This window comes from Propithecus coquereli, unplaced genomic scaffold (genome assembly GCF_000956105.1).
Source record: "Propithecus coquereli isolate 6110/MARCELLA unplaced genomic scaffold, Pcoq_1.0 Scaffold99, whole genome shotgun sequence".
In the NCBI taxonomy this organism is placed as follows: domain Eukaryota; kingdom Metazoa; phylum Chordata; class Mammalia; order Primates; family Indriidae; genus Propithecus; species Propithecus coquereli.
The window spans coordinates 1,733,194-1,751,484 of record NW_012156284.1 but is presented as its reverse complement, the minus strand read 5'-3'; the positions used below and the strand labels follow the sequence as shown (position 1 = coordinate 1,751,484).

The window sequence follows — 18,291 nt, the reverse complement described above, 5'->3', positions numbered from 1 at the left end:
GAATAATTAATTATACTTATGATTTTAAGTGGAATTTTATTGCATTCTTTAAAACTATTAATATCTAAGAGAACTTTGGGTTCACTATGTATATAAATTCAATTTATTATAAAAATTATTTAATACCCTGGAGGCTTTGATATAAGACAATGAAAAGACCTAAGAAAAGGATGCGTACTATATATTAAATGTATAAATGTAGTTTAAAATATTTGAAGGTGTTCAATTGACTAAGTTGGTAAATGGGGCCATACATTATTTAAAAGTCATTTTAAGAATTGTTAAAATCTATTAGATTTTTAAGTTGAATAACATTTTTATGAACTCAAAAGGAAAGGAAAAATTAGGTTTTTTAACTCTAATAAATTTAGTATCAATATTTAAAACCCAAAGAAAATTTTTGAATAATCTGTCTTGAGAAGACCAAAAATTCACTTCCAAACACCTAGGCTCTCAGACCTGGGTCCAACATCCTTCTCAAGCCATTAAAATGGACCAATTTTCAACTCCATCCGTAAAATTGTAACTAGTCTGTTCTTCAGTGCCAGACCAGACTGAGCAGATCTAACTTATAAAGCAAGGTGACATTTTTAGAAAATCCTCTGAGGAGTTTTAAGAAATTTTCCTTCATGGAATCTAGGAACCCTCAAGGATAAGGAGGTTATATTTATGAAAGATTTGCAAGTATTCTAATACAACCCATTTTTGTTGTCCTTTTTTCCTCTGGGGATAAAGTTATTCAAATAGTGCTCCCTGGCTCTGGTAATCCATATCTTCAACAATCAACACTTTAGACCTCAGTATTGATTTGCTTGAATCTTTGAATTGTTTTTAATGTTGCAACGCCCTGAACGGGTGGTTTGTGGCAGAAAACTACTTTCATTAAAACTCTGAGTGTCAATTCACTAAAATAATTTTCTTTTAGATTGACATTGAATTGAAGGAAAAGTTTTCCTACGTCCTTTCTATTAATAAATGAATCACAGGCCGGCCGGGCGGTGGCTCACGCCTATAATCCTAGCACTCTGGGAGGCCCAGGCGGGTGGATTGTTTGAGCTCAGGAGTTTGAAACCAGCCTGAGCAAGAGCGAGACCCCATCTCTACTAAAAATAGAAAGAAATTAATCGGACAACTAAAAATATATAGAAAAAATTAGCCGGGCATGGTGGCGCATGCCTGTAGTCCCAGCTACTTGGAAGGCTGAGGCAGGAGGATCGCTTGAGCCCAGGAGTTTGAGGTTGCTGTGAGCTAGGCTGACGCCACAGCACTCACTCTAGCCTGGGCAACAAAAGTGAGACTCTGTCTCAAAAAAAAAAAAAAAATTGAATCATAAATCTGAAAAATAACCTTCTGAAAACTATGAAGAGTGCTCCCTAAGAATAAGCCACCCTTCAACCAAGTACCTTATGAATCAGAATATCCCCAAGATATCTAACATACAATGAAATGTGAAACTTTATTTAAATTCAGAAAGTTGTAGCTATGTTGCACACATTGAAAGATAAATTGTAAATCTGTATATAAGAATACAGTATTTGATATTTAATAGAATTTGTAACTCAATTTGGAGCCAAAAGTATGTTTGGTTTGAGGTGAAATTCAGCAACTAAAGAAAATTAAAAGATGTGACATAGGAAGACAAGGACCTTTAACTTCTCTTAGGCAAGTTGCTTCACCTCTCAGTTTCGGAATCTTCATCTAGCCAAAAGGGTATAGAGATCTCTGACCGGTCTATATCCGAAAGTTATTATGAAGATCAGTTGTTCTGAACTTCATTAATTAAATCAATTATGTTTTTTTTTCTTCTCTGTCAAATGATGTGTAGTGATGATGTAGTTGTTCACATAAAACTGAAGTAGAATAATTGGCCAAATGCATGATCCAATATACACATCATTAATGTTTCCGAGGATAATGTTTGAATCTTTCAGGAACTTATTGACCCTAATCTAACCTCCCACAGTGATTCTGGTTGTGAGGAACATTAAGTCCATTATGATGGATGAAATCTTCCATTGATTAATCTGGTATTAGATCACAGAATAACATGATGAATAATAGCAGATTACATGCTGAATTCCATTATCACTTTTTGGATGATGGAAATGACTCTTCTTAGTTTTCAATTATCTCTATTTTTACCTCACCAGTCCTATTTCTTTATCTATCTTTCTTAATTGTTCTGTATATTAGAGACAGGCATCAATAACATTCAGACAGGATATAGCCCATAATTTTGTAGGACTCACAAAAGATTTGCTAGCACACAAAAACTAATTGCAGGGAGTTTGTAAAACAGTCTCAGTCTTCATTAAAAGCACAACCATTATTGTTTCCCTAGTTACTTTCTAATTGTACCCTTTATTATTGTTGACAAATTCAGAAGCTTAAGACTCAATTATGGAGACAGCTTATTGACTGCAACTGTGTCCCTGTTAACTGTTCCTATTATAAAGAATTAGCAAAACCGGGCAGGCGCCATGCAGGCTCACGGCCTCGCGGGGGGCGCCGGCCGAGCTGGGAGGTGGTGCCCTCTCACGCCAGCTAATTTCTCTACAGGCCTTGGCCCTGACAGGCGCCTGCCGTGGATGCATTCTGACCTGGGCCGTGTCTCTCTCTGGAGACTTCGCGCCTATGGTGGGGACAGAGTGAGGTCGTTGCCTAGACGACAGCATGCGGCCCGTGGTCCTCCTAAGAGTGAGCTTGCGGCGGGCCGCGCTCCCTGCGCCCCGCTGCCTGCTTCAGCCAGGACCGTGCCTGTGAGCGCGGAGGACAGCACGGCGGCCCTGGAATTGCTGGTGTGTTAGTCAGCGTCTTCGAGACCCATGAGAGAGATGCGTTTCACCCCAAAATTGTTTCCAAGCTGAAAACCTTTGGGTCTTTCCATGCAAAAAGATTTGAAGAAACACAAAAAAAGATCCTGCTGGTTTTAAATTAAAATGGAAAAATATGAGAACCTAGGATTGGTTGGAGAAGGAAGTTATGGAATGGTGATGAAGTGTAGGAATAAAGATAGTGGAAGAATTGTGGCCATAAAGAAGTTCTTAGAAAGTGATGATGACAAAATGGTAAAAAAAATTGCAATGCGAGAAATCAAGTTACTAAAGCAACTGAGGCATGTTGGAAGTGTGTAAGAAAAAAAAACGATGGTACCTAGTCTTTGAATTTGTTGACCACACAGTACTTGATGACTTGGAGCTCTTTCCAAATGGACTAGACTACAAAGTAGTTCAAAAGTATTTGTTTCAGATTATTAATGGAATTGGATTCTGTCACAGTCACAATATCATACACAGAGATATAAAGCCAGAGAATATATTAGTCTCCCAGTCTGGTGTTGTCAAGTTATGTGATTTTGGATTTGCACGGACTCTGGCAGCTCCTGGGGAGGTCTATACTGATTACGTGGCGACCAGCTGGTACAGAGCTCCAGAACTATTGGTTGGTGATGTCAAGTATGGCAAGGCTGTTGATGTGTGAGCCATTGGTTGTTTGGTAACTGAAATGCTCATGGGGGAACCCCTATTTCCTGGAGATTCTGATATTGATCAGCTGTATCATATTATGATGTGTTTAGGTAATCTAATTCCAAGACATCAGGAGCTGTTCTATAAAAATCCTGTGTTTGCTGGAGTAAGATTGCCTGAAATCAAGGAAACAGAACCTCTTGAAAGACGCTATCCTAAGCTTCCTGATGTGGTGATAGATTTAGCAAAGAAATGCTTACATAGTGACCCAGACAAAAGGCCCTTCTGTGCCGAGCTCCTACACCATGATTTTTTCAAATGGATGGATTTGCTGAGAGGTTTTCTCAGGAACTACAGTTAAAAGTACATAAAGATGCCAGAAATATTTCTTTATCTAAAAAATCCCAAAACAGAAAGAAGGAAAAGGAAAAAGATGATTCCTTAGGTGAAGAAAGAAAAACACTTGTAGTGTAGGATACCAATGCTGATCCTAAAATTAAGGATTATAAAGTATTTAAAACAAAAGGGCCAAAAATTGATGGACAAAAAGTTGAAAAAGGCAGTAGAATTTCAAATGCCAGCTGTCTCCATGACAATGGGGCCAGCTATGTCAAAACAGTGCCTTCAACAAGCCTCAGAGATGGCAGCAATGTCACCACGGATCACACAAGGAACCCAGGCATGGCAATTCCCCTACTTACGCACAACCTTTCTGTAGTTGTTCCCAGGATTAATTCTGGAGTGGCGACTATACCAGCAGTTCAGAGTTACAGAGTGGATGAGAAAACTAAGAAGTATAGTATTCCATTTGTTAAACAGAATAAACATTCCCCATCAAGCATTTATAATATTAATGTGAACACATCAGTCTCTAGTGAAAAGGGCCTCCTTCAGGCAAATAAGAAAAGAAGAGAATACTCCAAGACAGATGTCCGTTTGCCTGAACTAAACTATAATCATCTCCCTGAACTAAGAGCCTTGGAAGGCAAAGCTCGAAATCCAAAGCTAGTAAAGAAAGAAAACAAAATTCTTTCAGAATCTCGAATTCCTTCTCTGGCTGCTGTTGACTTCCACACCCCCAGTATTGCATTACATCAGGTATCAGGAGCTCCCCTGTCAGATGACTCAGAGCCTGATTTGCCTCGAATGGAACACCAGCACTGAGATCACTTTGGTTCTGAACTGGATGCTGCTCTAGCATTTGAGATGACATCCTATGCAACAAGAATGCTGATATCCTAGGAGGAGAGATTTGTGGGTTTGACTGTTTCCTTCTGAACCACCCGTGTTTTCTGAGAAAGGCCTTGCAGAGGAAGGAGAGACAGAGACTTCCAAATACGAAGACTGAACAAGGGCCCCTCCCCAACTCTTAGCCTGTCGCCTTTCAAGTCCACCGATGCTATTTCAAGATATAGCTGATGAAAGAATAGTGTTACAGTTCTTGTTCCACGAATGTGTATTTACTGTGAGTAGATTGTATATTTGAAGTTAAAGATTAAAAGTATGTAAAAAAGAGAGAGAGAAACATTATAAAAGGTCATGTATCCATGCACTGAACTTTGTGTGTTATCTGTATAAATGTGTACATTTATTTAGGAGTGGGTTCAGTGGGGTAAGCGATAAAAACTAGGATCAGCAAGAGAAAATGTTTCCTTTACCCTAACTTAACTATAAAAACACACTTAAAAATCTTACTTGTTTCCAGGCATTAAGGGGATATGTAACTGCTATCCATGGATAGATGTACATCCTTGGTTTCTGTGATTATTGTTGATGTTCGATCAGTGTATTATGGGAATCTGGCCTCTCTGCTGATCTTCTAAGAACCGCACTAATGCAAATCTAGCAGTAAAACCTTTTATTTCTAATGACTTAGTACAACTCTGGCAATGGGTAGTTCTGGGCATTGTAAGATTCTGGTGCTAATGTTCCTGTGTGAAGGAACACAATTGGAACAAGAGTGGAGAAGGAGATCTTGTGGGTATATTGTGGAGTGGAGTACCGTGCTTCTCACTGAAAAAAGAGGTATCCATACAAAACCAGGCAATGGAAAGCAGGGTTACCTATTAATCAGGACCCATCACTCTTCTGTGGTTCCAATTGCTATTGAACCACCCAACTGAAGAGACTCTGGGGAGGGCATGTCCATTATTAGGGACTCCACTCTTGTCCACTGGTAGTTTGAGGTTGATATTAGACAGAACCCAGAGCAATTCTTGTCTCCTTGTTACCTCAGACACTTAGGCCTTCCCAAAAACTTTTCACTAAGGTGCAAAGTCATTTGCTCACATTCCCTACACCTTTTCTAATGCATGGTCCAAAACTGCTCAGGTGGGAGGGACAAACGAGTTTGGCTCCAGATTCTTGGAGTCTGGGTTTTCAGCCATGCTCTGCAGTTATCGTTTTAGAGAATGGTGTGGTTAAGGGAACCAGAATTGGGGTCTTTTGCCCTAATCAATTAATAGTGTGTTGTTTTTCCCCCAAAGGCATTGACTAGAACTTAGCCCAAGAATTTAACTAGAACTTTTCTTTATAACTCTGAGCTTAATATTGAAATTCTGACCTTAGACACTGAGCCTCAAAAGAGTAGGACATTCAGGAGGAGGCAAATAAGGGGTTTCAATGTCCAAGTCCATAGGTGGTGGTTAAATTAAAATTTGGTCTTGATTTAAAAGCTCTATCTTTAACCTCTGACCAGATGTTTCACGAGGTTAGTATGGCTGACATGCTGGAAAAATTAGTGAATTGATATTAATAGGCTTCACATTAAAATGTTATTATTTTGTTTTTACTTTAAAGAATAGACTCTACAGCATGGAAAGCAGAAAATACTTGAAGTCAAATGGCACTCCAGCTCATTTAAATGCTATTTTTATTTAAGATCAGTGTGAAAATATCAGCTCAATGTTTGAGGTCCTAGGATCAATTACGTTCCAATTTCTATACTTGCTTTTGGTATCTTTTGCCTATTAAAACACCTCGTGAGCTTTAGAATTAAGGAGCTAAAAATTATTTACTAGTAGTTCAAGTTGAGACTTGAGGATCATATCTGGTTAGAACCTTGGCAGAACTACCAGGAAAAGATTTTGCAAATTGGGGCCGAAGATACTGAACCAAAATAATCCTTTTTTTCAGTTTAAGGTTAGTCCGTCTTTACAAGGCTATGATTTAGTCTCATACTAGTAGGGAATATGTGTATGCACTAGTGGGTGGCAACGGGCTTTCTGTGTGTGTGTATACTTTAACGTTAATAAATATTATCTTACCAGGCTCCATAGATGGTTTTAATTGAGAGACTATAAATAACGTATCCACCACGGTGTGGTGTGTAACAAATAAGTTTGAAATAATTTGTTAATTCTTTTTTGGGGACACTCGATATAGAGGTGGCAAATTAATTTCCTTGTGTAGCTGGTGACAGGAGCAGCATGGTCATAAAATGACATGTCTTGTAAAGACTAACTGGTCAACGCTGTGACAGACCAGGCTGGGACCTGGCTCCCCGACTGAGAATCCCTCGCTTGGTTATAGTATCTGACTTCCCACTGAAATGGGAACTCGCATGTACTTTCTTACATGACTCTCTTTATCGTTCCCTGATCTCAGTTGTGCTACCACGTAGGTCTGGATCTGTGCTGCGCTGTGAGTCAGACTAGACTGAAAAATGTGACTGACTTGTTTTCTAAGCCCTCCCTGGTCTGACATAGCCACGGGCACCAGGGCGCCGCTCCTAGGGCTTAGGCTAGTCTTCGTGAACTGGACTAAATGGATTTTTCTCTATTGTTTTGCATTAAGTGTTTTTGCATTAGAAGTGGGTGCTTAACACTATGTGAATAAAAATTATGTTCTCACATTGCTTTCTAAAAAAAAAAAAGAATTAGCAAAACCATCAGATTCTATCTCTAGTGCATGAGGAATACTTCTCTTGATGAATTAGAACTTGAACATCTGATTAATGGCCTCTTGAAAATACATTTTCCTAAAATGATTTTTAAGTCATAAGTTGGCAATCCTCCTGTATTCTGAATTACAACTGATGTAATTCTTTTATTTTTATATCTGACTTCTGTCACTATGATTGAATTCAAGTTTGGTTATGAGTGTTTGTACATACTATAGGACATTTTTCTGGTACGAAAACCTGAGAATCAATAAAAATTGGCTTACACAGTATATTCTTAAATTATCATCTCTATGTGTGTGAAAAAATACTCTGAAAGTGAAAGAGATAAAAGAATAATAAGAGGTATAATGAAGAAGTCCCAGTGCACTGTGTTGGCATGGTAGACAAGGCTTTACCTCCTGACCCTTGGACCTATCTTATCATCCAAACTTTACCACAAACTGCCACTTGGACATCCTAACCTTGGTCTTTTCTTTCCATTAAATAAGAAGTTGGGACTAGATGATTATAAAGGCCCCTCCAGTTCTATAATTTTATGATTCAATGCATTTTAATAAAAATAAAGAGGACACTGCTACAAGACATTGTTCTCTATCCTTTGCATTCCAAGTTTCCAGTTTCTGGTTTCTCCCTAAAACAGATGTAAGTTTTGCAGTGAATATTTCTTCTTTAATAATTTCTCATTTTCTGTGGTGTATATATACACACACAATGGAATACTACTCAGTCATAAAAAGAATTAAATCATGTATTTTGCAGCAACATGGATGGAACTGGAGACTATTATCTTAAGTGAAAAAAACTCAGAAAGTCAAATACTGCATGTTCTTACTTTAAGTGGGAGCTAAATAATGTGTACATATGGATGTAGAATGTGGAATAATAGACAATAGAGACTCAGGTAGGTGGGGGTAGGAGGGGGTGGATGATGAGAAATTACTTAATGGGTACAATTATTCAGGTGTTGGATACCCTAAAAACCCTGACTAAATGTCATGCATTCTCTTCTTAAAATATTATTGTTTGGGTAATAGGGATACCAGCGGGGTATCGCATTTTAAAGGGACACCACATTTAAAAATCACCAGTGAAGATGATTTCTGACATCAAAGTAGACCGTGACACAAACAGTCAGAGTTCATACCAAGAGGGAGCAGTTCCCAACCTATTCAACAGGAAAGGCAATTGAGACTGCTATTCAAGACTGCCAGAGCCATTTTACACTAAACAGGATGCCATATATAAAGGTTTATGAACAAGTTAAAGATAGAACTCAATCATTTCCATTTTTTACATAAACATATTTCTCTACTTTAGACACCTTCTTATCAGATCCAAGACAAAGAATAAATCAACTAAAATACTTTCTTGAAAGGTTTAATGTATCATTCTAGTGGATGTCTTCTTTTACTATAATAAGATTATCCCATTTTCAGATGGTGCATATGTCCCAAAATTTCTGCAATATAGCTCTGACTTATAAAAGTGTTTCTGCTTTCTGTGTAACTTACTTAATTGAATAGCAGCAATTTTTATATTCCACAGTATTAAAAACACCAAGGATTAGAGCAATGAAGCACTGTTGAGTTCACCTTTATTATTTAACCTAATTTCTTGAAAATTAAATGAGATGAGTTATTGGGAAAAATTTCCTTTTCCATGACTGAACCCTTTAACAGGCTATATTTGACTTTAGAACTGTGCAATATGAGCTGAATATTGAAGATCTGTTTAGTCTTAGACCAACTGGAAAGCCATCAAAGCCACTCCTCTGTTTCCTTGCTTGCACTTTTCAAAAGGAAATGAATTCTCTTTTTTTGAATACTAACTAAAATGATCTTCCCCAGACTCTGTTCTGTATTTTTTCTGGGTGCAAACACGAATAGGCCAACATCACAATCCAACATTTACAAATTGCCAGAACAATGATCTCTGTCCTAATTCTAAAATTAGAAAAATAAACAAAAAATCTTGGGCCTAGAAAATATTGATTAAAATATTCACTTTTTTTCATCCTTTAAATCATGGGAAAAATAGTGATGTTTGTTATACAATTATATAAACCCAACTAAAGAAACATGCCTTGTCCAACTCCAGACTGTCGAGACTATATGCCAGAAGTTTGAGCAAGCTGTGGAAAAGGCACATTTTATTTGGATGTAGCTGTCTTGATCCAGCCAATTTTTTTTTATCTTTTGCTTCAATGTATCAATTTTAATCCCTGGGACAAACCATTAAATTTGCAGCTTGAAAAATAAATGCACTAAATGTGTAAAACATTTCTTCACCTTATCACCTTGCTTCTCCTTCTGGCCCACATCCATCCCAGAGTATGGATGGAGGATGGGGAGTGAATGCAGAATGGGTTCAGTCTTAGAGACGGGGCGAGGTAGTATGAGTAGAAATGGGATAGGGGTTAGCTATCACCTGATAGATAACGTGCATAAAACCAGGAGTTGCATGCTTACCATATCCACTCATTGAATACAGTAACATTCATCATTTTAGCAATTTCTCGGAATGCAATTTTTTTCTTGAATGGTCTGCATTTCACATTCTCAGATTTCACCTTTGAAGTTTTATTGGTCACATAAAGTTATTTTCTAGATAGATATAGATACTGAAATACATGTGGAGACAGAGGCAAAGAGATACAATCTGATTATCTTACTAATGAAACTATTTATTTGAAAATCTTTCTGAATATAGAATTTTATTGACAGATCATATGTAAGACATTGGACTAGAGTGAAGATGGAAGCAATGAGGAAATCCATTTGGACCACAACATAATCTCTTATTCTCTGTTTTTAAGGGCACAGGAAATCCTAAAATTAAATATATAACTTTTCTCTCAGTGTGTAAACCTGAGTCACAACTCTGGTATAAGAATAATATAACTTTACTTTTTTTTTTTTTTTCTGAGACAGAGTCTTGCTCTGTCACCCCACGTAGAGTGCAGTGGCATCATCATAGCTCACTGCAACCTCAAACTCCTGGGCTCAAGCGATCCTCCTGCCTTAGCCTCCTGAGTAGCAGGAACTACAGGTACGTGCCATGATATCTGGCTAATTTTTCTATTTTTAGTAGAGATGGGGTCTCACTATATTTCCCAGGCTGGTCTCAAACACCTCAGCTCAAGCAGTCCTCTCTCCTCAGCCTCCCAGAGTGCCAGGATTACAGGCATGAGCCACTGCACCCAGCCTCACTTTACTTTTCTGTAATCCAAATTGATTTTTACTTTGAAACTTCCTTCTTTCCAGTTGGTAGAAATTCAACCTCAGTTAACTCACGGGTCCATCTTTCACCTCTGTGATATCTAAGTTCTGTAGGGACCTCCATTTCCCCTCTACCACAGTAGAGACTCCTCTAGCTTTACAAACATCTCTCCCATTCTGTTTGCACCAGGAATCTTCTGTTCCCTTAAGACTTAGGCTTGTGGAAACCATAGGTAGTGAGCTTGCTCAGTTTCTGTGGCCTCCCACATCAAATCGCTCCTCTGAGGCAATTGATTCCATCATTCAACAAATATTTACTAGTGGATCACTACATATCAAGCACCATTCCAGCAGTGAACAAGACAGAAAAAAATCCTTACTCTCATGGGGACAAACATAACTTGTACTCAACTACATAAAATGCCAGTGTTTCAGTTGCAGATGGGTTTTGTGGAGAAAAAATCAAACAGGGGAGAGAGTAGGAAAGAAGGTTGCAATTTTTAAATTTTTGATTAGCTGGAAGATTAAATGTCACTATGAAAGTGACATTTTAATAAAAAAATGGAAGGAAAGGAGGGAGTGCACCATGTGAATATCTGGCAGGAGTGCATTCTAGGCCCAGTGAGCAGCAAATGCAAAGCCCCTAAGGCAGGAACAACAAGGAATCCACTGTGACTGGAATCCAGCATGCAAGAAGAATAGCAGATGAGGTCAGAGAGGTAGCAGCAGACCAAATGGAGGAAGCAATCAGTACAGAATGGTCTCACAGAAGCCCAATGCAAGCCAATATGAAATTATAAATTTTTTTATAGTCACATTTAAAAAAGAAACAGGTGAAATTAATTTAAATGACATATTTTAATCTAATATATCCAAAACATTTAAACATATGAGGAATGTAAAAATTATTAAGGAGCTGTTTTACTTCTTTTATACTAAGGTTTTAATATCCAATGTGTATTTTATACTTATGGCACTTCTCAGTTTGGACTAGCCACATTTCAAGTGCTCAAAAGCCACCTGTGGCTTGTGGCTACCTTATTGGACAGTGAATGTTTAGCTACTTGAATGAGGGGAAGGGTACGGTGGAAAAATACCAGGAAAAAACATCAATTAATATGTCATTATCTCATCATACATACTACATTCTATTTTCTATAATAACGTTCCTTTATAATGCTGGTCTAGAGGCAGTGTTTGTTTTAAATCTTTTCCTTTTCTGATTATAAAAGTCATATGTACCCAAAAAATACAAACAAAACAGAAATTAATAGTGGAAAGCGGATTTTTACTCTAATCAGGTAAGGGTTAAGGATACAAAAAAGGTCAGGTAGCCTGTGGCACACATCATGTGCTCAGTACCTGCTGTTTTACATGTTGACACCCTATTTTGTTGTGGCCGTTTCGTTTTTGGTTTTTTTTTTTTTTTCTGAACTGAGATTTGAAAGAGCCCAGAATCTATGGACAGAAAATCTTTTTTTAATTTCAAAATATTAAGGGGGTACAAATGCTTTAGGTTACATGGATCATTTTTGTAATGCTTGAGTCCTAACTATAGGTGTGCCTGTCACCCAAATAGTGTTCATAACACCCATTAGGTTGGTTTATTCCCCTCTCCTTCTCTCCCCTCTCCACTGGTTGCTTTCCAGTGAATTTTACTTCCCTTTGTGCATTTGTATGCTCATCAGCAAAGAATTTATGAGAAAATCTTTAATGAGACTGTGTAAATGGCTAAGTAACTCCAAACTCATGGTAGTAGAATATTTTCTAGAGATTAAGGTTATATTTGTTTCTCATCTTCTGCATATCTAGTGCACTCAGAGAAGCTAAGGCTCAAGAAGGGGTGAAAAGATGTTTAAGGTAGTCATATTTAGAAACAGAAGGTCAGGGTAGTGAACCTGAAGCTGTGTTGCCCAGGAAAGAGCCCTGGATCTCTAACTGACAATCAAAAGCACAGATCTGGTCCAACTCAATTTTCTCTGGTAGGCTTGTTTCAAGCTTTCTTCTAGCTCCTCAAACCTCCATACCGACTCTTCCACACTCAATCTTAGACTCACTAGAAGTTCTGTTCCACAGGGAGAGGGATTTTCATCTGTTTTATTTCCTACTGTATCTCCACAGCCTAAGGCAGTGCTTTGCATATAGTTTGGTGCTCAAAAAGTATGTTGAGTGAATGAACAAAGTAGGTAGCGTTAGGTTTGAACTCCATCATCTCCCCACAGCCAAACCTCCAAACCTACCCCATTTGTGTGCTTTTAATTTTTCTCTCTTCTTATTAGAGTGTAGGACCTGCTCCTACTCCTAAGATGATCCTTTCCCTGGGGTTCTGGGTCTCATCTTCCTCCTGGGCTTCCCAAGGTCTTCACTTCTTCCCTAACCCCCTCTCTTTCTGGCATTAGTATCCTTCAACTCAAAGAAAAACCCTCTCATGACTACACATTCTTTTCCACCACCACACCCATTCTCACCTTCTTTTACAGCTAAACTGCCCAAATACTTGTCTCTACTCACTGTCTCCAATTCTTCACCCATTCTTTCTTGAATCCATCCCAAACTATCTTTTGCCCACACTAATGACATCTAGGCTACCAAAGATCACCGATGACATCCATATTGACTAACCCAATGAATATTTTTCTGTACTTATACCATGTAGTCTCTCAGAAATACTTGCCACAGTGAAGCACATTCTTGATTCCTTTTATATCAGTAATCACTCCACCTGCACTAGCTCCCCTCCTGCAGAGATTTTTGAGAGGTTGGGGTGTCTCCCCAAACCCCATATTCATCCATCACTGCTTTCCCCCACCACCGTGTTCAATACATTAGCCAGCCCTGTCATTTCTATTTCCAAAATGTATGTTGATTCTATCTGCCTCTCTCTCTCTTCACCACCATCCTCACCTAAATTACACCCTACGATGTCTCTGATCCCATTCTGGCCCCTACAGTCTATTCTTAGATTTTAAAAGAGTCACTCTGGATGCTAAACTAACTCAGATCAGTCACTACCCTGCTCCATGGTTCCCCATTATAACAGAGTAAAATACAAAATTGTTACCATGACCCCTTCCTATCTGCCCAGGCACATTTCCTACCACTCTCTCCTTGTTCACAGGACTCCAGCCACACTTACGATTCTTGCTATTCCTTAAAAAACCTAAAATATCTTTCTTTCCTCAGTTTTGTTTATACTATTCCTTATGTTTGAAAGGTTCTTTCCATTTTATTAATCTGGCTGGCTCCTTCTGTCCTGGAAAACCCTGCATAAATGTTACCTCTGCATAGAGGCCTTTCCTGATGACTCTAACTCACCCCACCCCTCCAGTCTTCCTTCTGAAGCTAAGCTGTTTGTTTGTTAACTCCATAGCACTTATGAAAATTTGTAATTATTTTACTTATTTTTTTCTCTGTCTCCTTCACTAGACTGTAAGCTCTTTCAGGTCTGTGTCTCTCAATCTTGTTCACTGCTGTATTTTAGGGGTCTAGTTCAGTATCTGGCTCATTCCATTATAGGTGCTTAATAAATGATTGTTGACTACGTGAATGAATAAGTGAATTAGGAGAAGCATATGGTACCTTGGAGAGATGCTGAGGGAAAGGGGACAGAGGTAATTGGTGCTGCATTCCTAGTGCAAATAGTTGATCTCCCTTGCTGAGACTAACATTCATAGTTGGACTGTGACTGAGAAAATAATGGAGCCAGCGGATAGGGAGAAAAACTGCAGTGAGTGCCTAGTAGCTGTACTCTAACCAAGAGTTGACATTGGCCCACAGATCCTGCCTTTGCCTCAGCCCTGACCTGCAAACTGTCCAGTCACAGCTTGAAGGTATTACCAGTCCATTGGTGCTACAAATCCTCAGCAGCCAGACTTTTCAGCGACACTTGAGGACTGTGTATGCTCCAGAAAATTTGTAAATCATTATAATCAGCAAACCACTGGACATACTTATGGGGTGAGAGAAAGAGAGAGATTGAGACATGCTCAAAGCTGGAGATGCAGGTGAGAACACACTGCTGTTACAATTACAGTTCAAGACAAAATGCCCTTTTAGAATAAGAAAGCAAAAAAATGAAATGTCTAAGTTTGGCCAGCAGTCTTAATCTATGCTGCTTCTACTTCCTAAAGGCATGCTGCAACTAAGTAATTCCCTAAGGAAGAATCCCTAAGGAATTCTCTGACCTTAATATTTGTAAAATGGAGTTAACAATAGCTACCAAATTGTTGTGAGGACTGAGATAATTCATATAAAACAATTAGCACAATGTTGGTGCATAGCAAATGCTCAATAAAGATTTATAATTTTGATTATTGGTACAAGTAATAGATATATCAAATGAAACCATTCTTACAGCATGAAGATGCAACTAGATGATAAGTATAAATAACACAATGCCTAAACTTAGTAAGTGCTCAATAGATGGTAGTAATAACTATTTAATAAAATTATTTTAGTTATATATTATTTTTCTCTTAGTAGACATGTGAAATAGGTAGAAGCAGGTGATGCCATTTTAGAGATGTGGAAAGAGGCTTCAAAAGGTGAACTAACTTGCCAAAAGTCACACAGCTAGTAGAAGAAAGAGCCTGGACACAAGCCCAGATCTTAAGACTCTTGTGTCAATGCCATTATGATTACAAAGTATGTGTTGGTGTCATAGGTTATATCAGGCCAGATGCCTGTTTTTGAAAATAAAGTTTTATTGGAACACAGCCACACCCATTCATTTATATATTGGGCTATGGCTGCTTTCACACTATGACAGCAGAGTTGAGTAGTTGTGACAGAACCCACACAGCCCAGAAAGTGTAAAATATTTCCTATCTAGCCCTTTACAGAAGAAGCGCCAACTGCTCTAATCCAAAGGTTTTTAAATAACATTGTAAACTAATGCCCTATCTATACATAATCATTTTGTAAATTATCAATTAAAAATGAAGCATCAGAAACAGATCGTCACCTAAATTCAGTCTTTTTCAAAAAGCCAAGCGGCAGTGTGACAGCATCTCTTGTAGCCAGTTGTCTTCGAAGCTTAGCAGGGGGTGCTACAGCAAAAAAGCAGATCCCTAGAAGAGATTGTACTACCATGCACTTTTCAAGGCTTCTACTACCGGGTAAATGCAAGAGCCCTTTGACCCCAAGCATCACTGCCACCTGCTGTCAACCTTCCCAGGCATACCTTCAGACTAAACAACACATCACCTCTCTCCTTTTCCTGTTACTTCACTTTAGTTGCAATAGTGGCAGTCGTTCCAATTTGCTTTATCCCTGGGACCTAAACTGGCAAATTTGAGACTGTAAGCTCAGCTGATGATAATCATCTGGCCCCAGAAAAAAGAGCATGAAACAAATGGAACCATCATTTGTCATAATGACTCTGGCTGTTCAGTCCTAGATGTGCAGAGATGATTTTGAGTACTTGCCAGGGCCCTGTCCCATCTGGAGGTCAAGACTTGAAATTCCATTAAACAACGTTTTTGAACCCAAAAAGATTACACTGTTCCCCTCAAGGAAGAGTTTTTCTTAATTAGTATACATTAGAGTTGGCCTTTCCTTTTAAACAGGTGGTATGGAGAAAGTGTCTTTTCAATCAAATCTTTCTGACTTGCAACTTCGTCAAGGTCCGTAGAAAGCAACTTATGATGAGTGATCTGCTATAGAAGTTACTAAGTGAGAACAATTTTAACAAATGTTATTGTTATAAAGTCACTGACTTTGAGCACACAGCTTTGAGTGTTTGATGTTATAATATGAATCATCAATGCTTTCTTCCCCATGATAGAGTAGCATACCTTATCACTGCTATCAAACTTTTAGTGTGAGTAATTTCCTGTGATTGTGATGTGCATACGGCTATCCTCATCACTCTTAAAGTTCATCAGTGGACTGTACAAGGAATAAATGGGGGGTCTTTATTCCTAAATATGTCACTATAAAGGAAAGTTAATTGATTGGCAATCAGAATGAGGTGTTTTCTTCCTGGGTGAAGGGATACACATTGATGTTTAAATACAGCAGAAATTGGAATGTTTTACACTGGCTTACACTTTATGAAAGGAATTAGTACGTTCAGTTGGATAGATACAGACTGCAATCTGTAGAAAAGCTATTTCTGAAAACATAAGAAAAATAAATTGAACTGCAAGTAAAGGGAGATATCAGATCCTCAAAGGAGACATATTTAAAGAATACAATACTCTAAGGTATTTCAATTCCTAAATATCATTTGTAATCTAGACATGGCAACACTGAGGAAACAACCAAAGTATATTTTTATGCTAATTATACAAGCAATATAGAAGCCTTTATCATATTTATGTTATTATCTTCCTTGAAGGCTAAATTTTGGTTCAGCTTCTACCAAAATGGGATCAGAACCAGAATAGAATTCAAGAGCTCATCCATAGACTAATTACCAATTCAGGCCAAGCACCTTCTCCTTTTTCTTATGTATACAGAGACAGTGATGAATTAAAGAAGCAGTAATAATGTGGTTTCTTGGAAAGGATATATGTTAAGGCATCACACAGAGAGTTAATGTTTTAGTGACAATTAAACAACCTTTCTGGGAAAAAAGTCCACAATCCATAAAAAGAAGTGTAGGTACCTATAGTGAAGCCATGTGGAAAAGTCATAGGCATGGTCATTATTCCTAGCAACCCAGAATGTGAACTCCCTTCCAATATATAAGTAAATCCTACATATGAGTCTTAGTGGGAGGCAGAGGCCACTTCTCCCCTAGAGAAGTTGAAAATGCCGGACACTTTCTTTGCCCGCTTCCCTTGGTACTGTGGGCATCTGTCCTAGATGAGTACTTTCCTGAATTCCCTGATGGTAAGAATCACCTGACGTTCTTGTTAACACCTATACAGGCCTATCTCATGGAGATTCTGACTTAGCGCCTCTGAGATTAGGCTGGGGAATGTTTGCCTTAATAAGTATTCAGGTGATTCTCAAGATCAAAGAAGCCTGGCAACCAAATATTGGCATAGACTGTATCTGTGGTTCTTTACCTTGGATGCATATTACATTCACCTGTGGAGCTTTTAAAAACTAGGATTCTTGGAACCCACCCTGGATCAATTGAATCAGAATCATCTCTGGGGTTGATCGTGTACACGTGTGTGTGCATGTCAGCGTGAGGGGGAGCAGAGAGAGAGAGAGAGAGAGAGAGAGAGAGAGAGAGAGAGAGAGAGAGAGAGTAGCTTCACAGGTGATGCCATTGTATAGTAAAGCTTTAAAAACCCTCATTTAGGCCAACACTTCGTCAAACAGGTGCTGAGACTTAGATGTAGGAGTGATGCAAGGAGAGGAAAACTATGCGTAGGAGTCAGTGGTATTGTGGCACAATCAAGCTTCTGGGGTAGCACGGACAGCAATGTTACTGAAAGCATCTTTCATCCAGCGATCCAACATCAGTGGTCCAAACTATAGCATTCAATAAAGTAGTGTCCTTACTATGTCCATTCTTTGGTCTGATTTGGAGCATTGCTTGATGTTGCATAGTCCTGAGACTGATTTTCCAATATTCCTGGTGATTCTGTAAGCTAGCCAATGCTATTAAATTCTTTCTCTATTTAAGAAGTGGTTTCCCTTGGTTTCAAGTCAAAATGCAAAGTATTACTAATACAGAGTAGTGGGGGAAAACTCTGACTTTGCAGGAAAGGAACCTAAATTTGAATCTTACGTGACCTCTCTG

The 18,291-nt window shown here is 38.5% G+C and overlaps 1 protein-coding gene across 1 annotated transcript; it reads left to right on the top strand.

Moving 5' to 3' along the window:
- Positions 1–2,939: 2,939 nt before the first annotated feature.
- On the top strand, positions 2,940–4,631 carry LOC105827238 (cyclin-dependent kinase-like 2). The gene is given in 4 exon segments (XM_012665280.1): positions 2,940–3,118; positions 3,120–3,781; positions 3,784–4,334; positions 4,566–4,631. Coding segments are annotated over 4 exon segments (1,458 nt in total).
- The last annotated feature ends 13,660 nt before the right edge of the window (positions 4,632–18,291 follow it).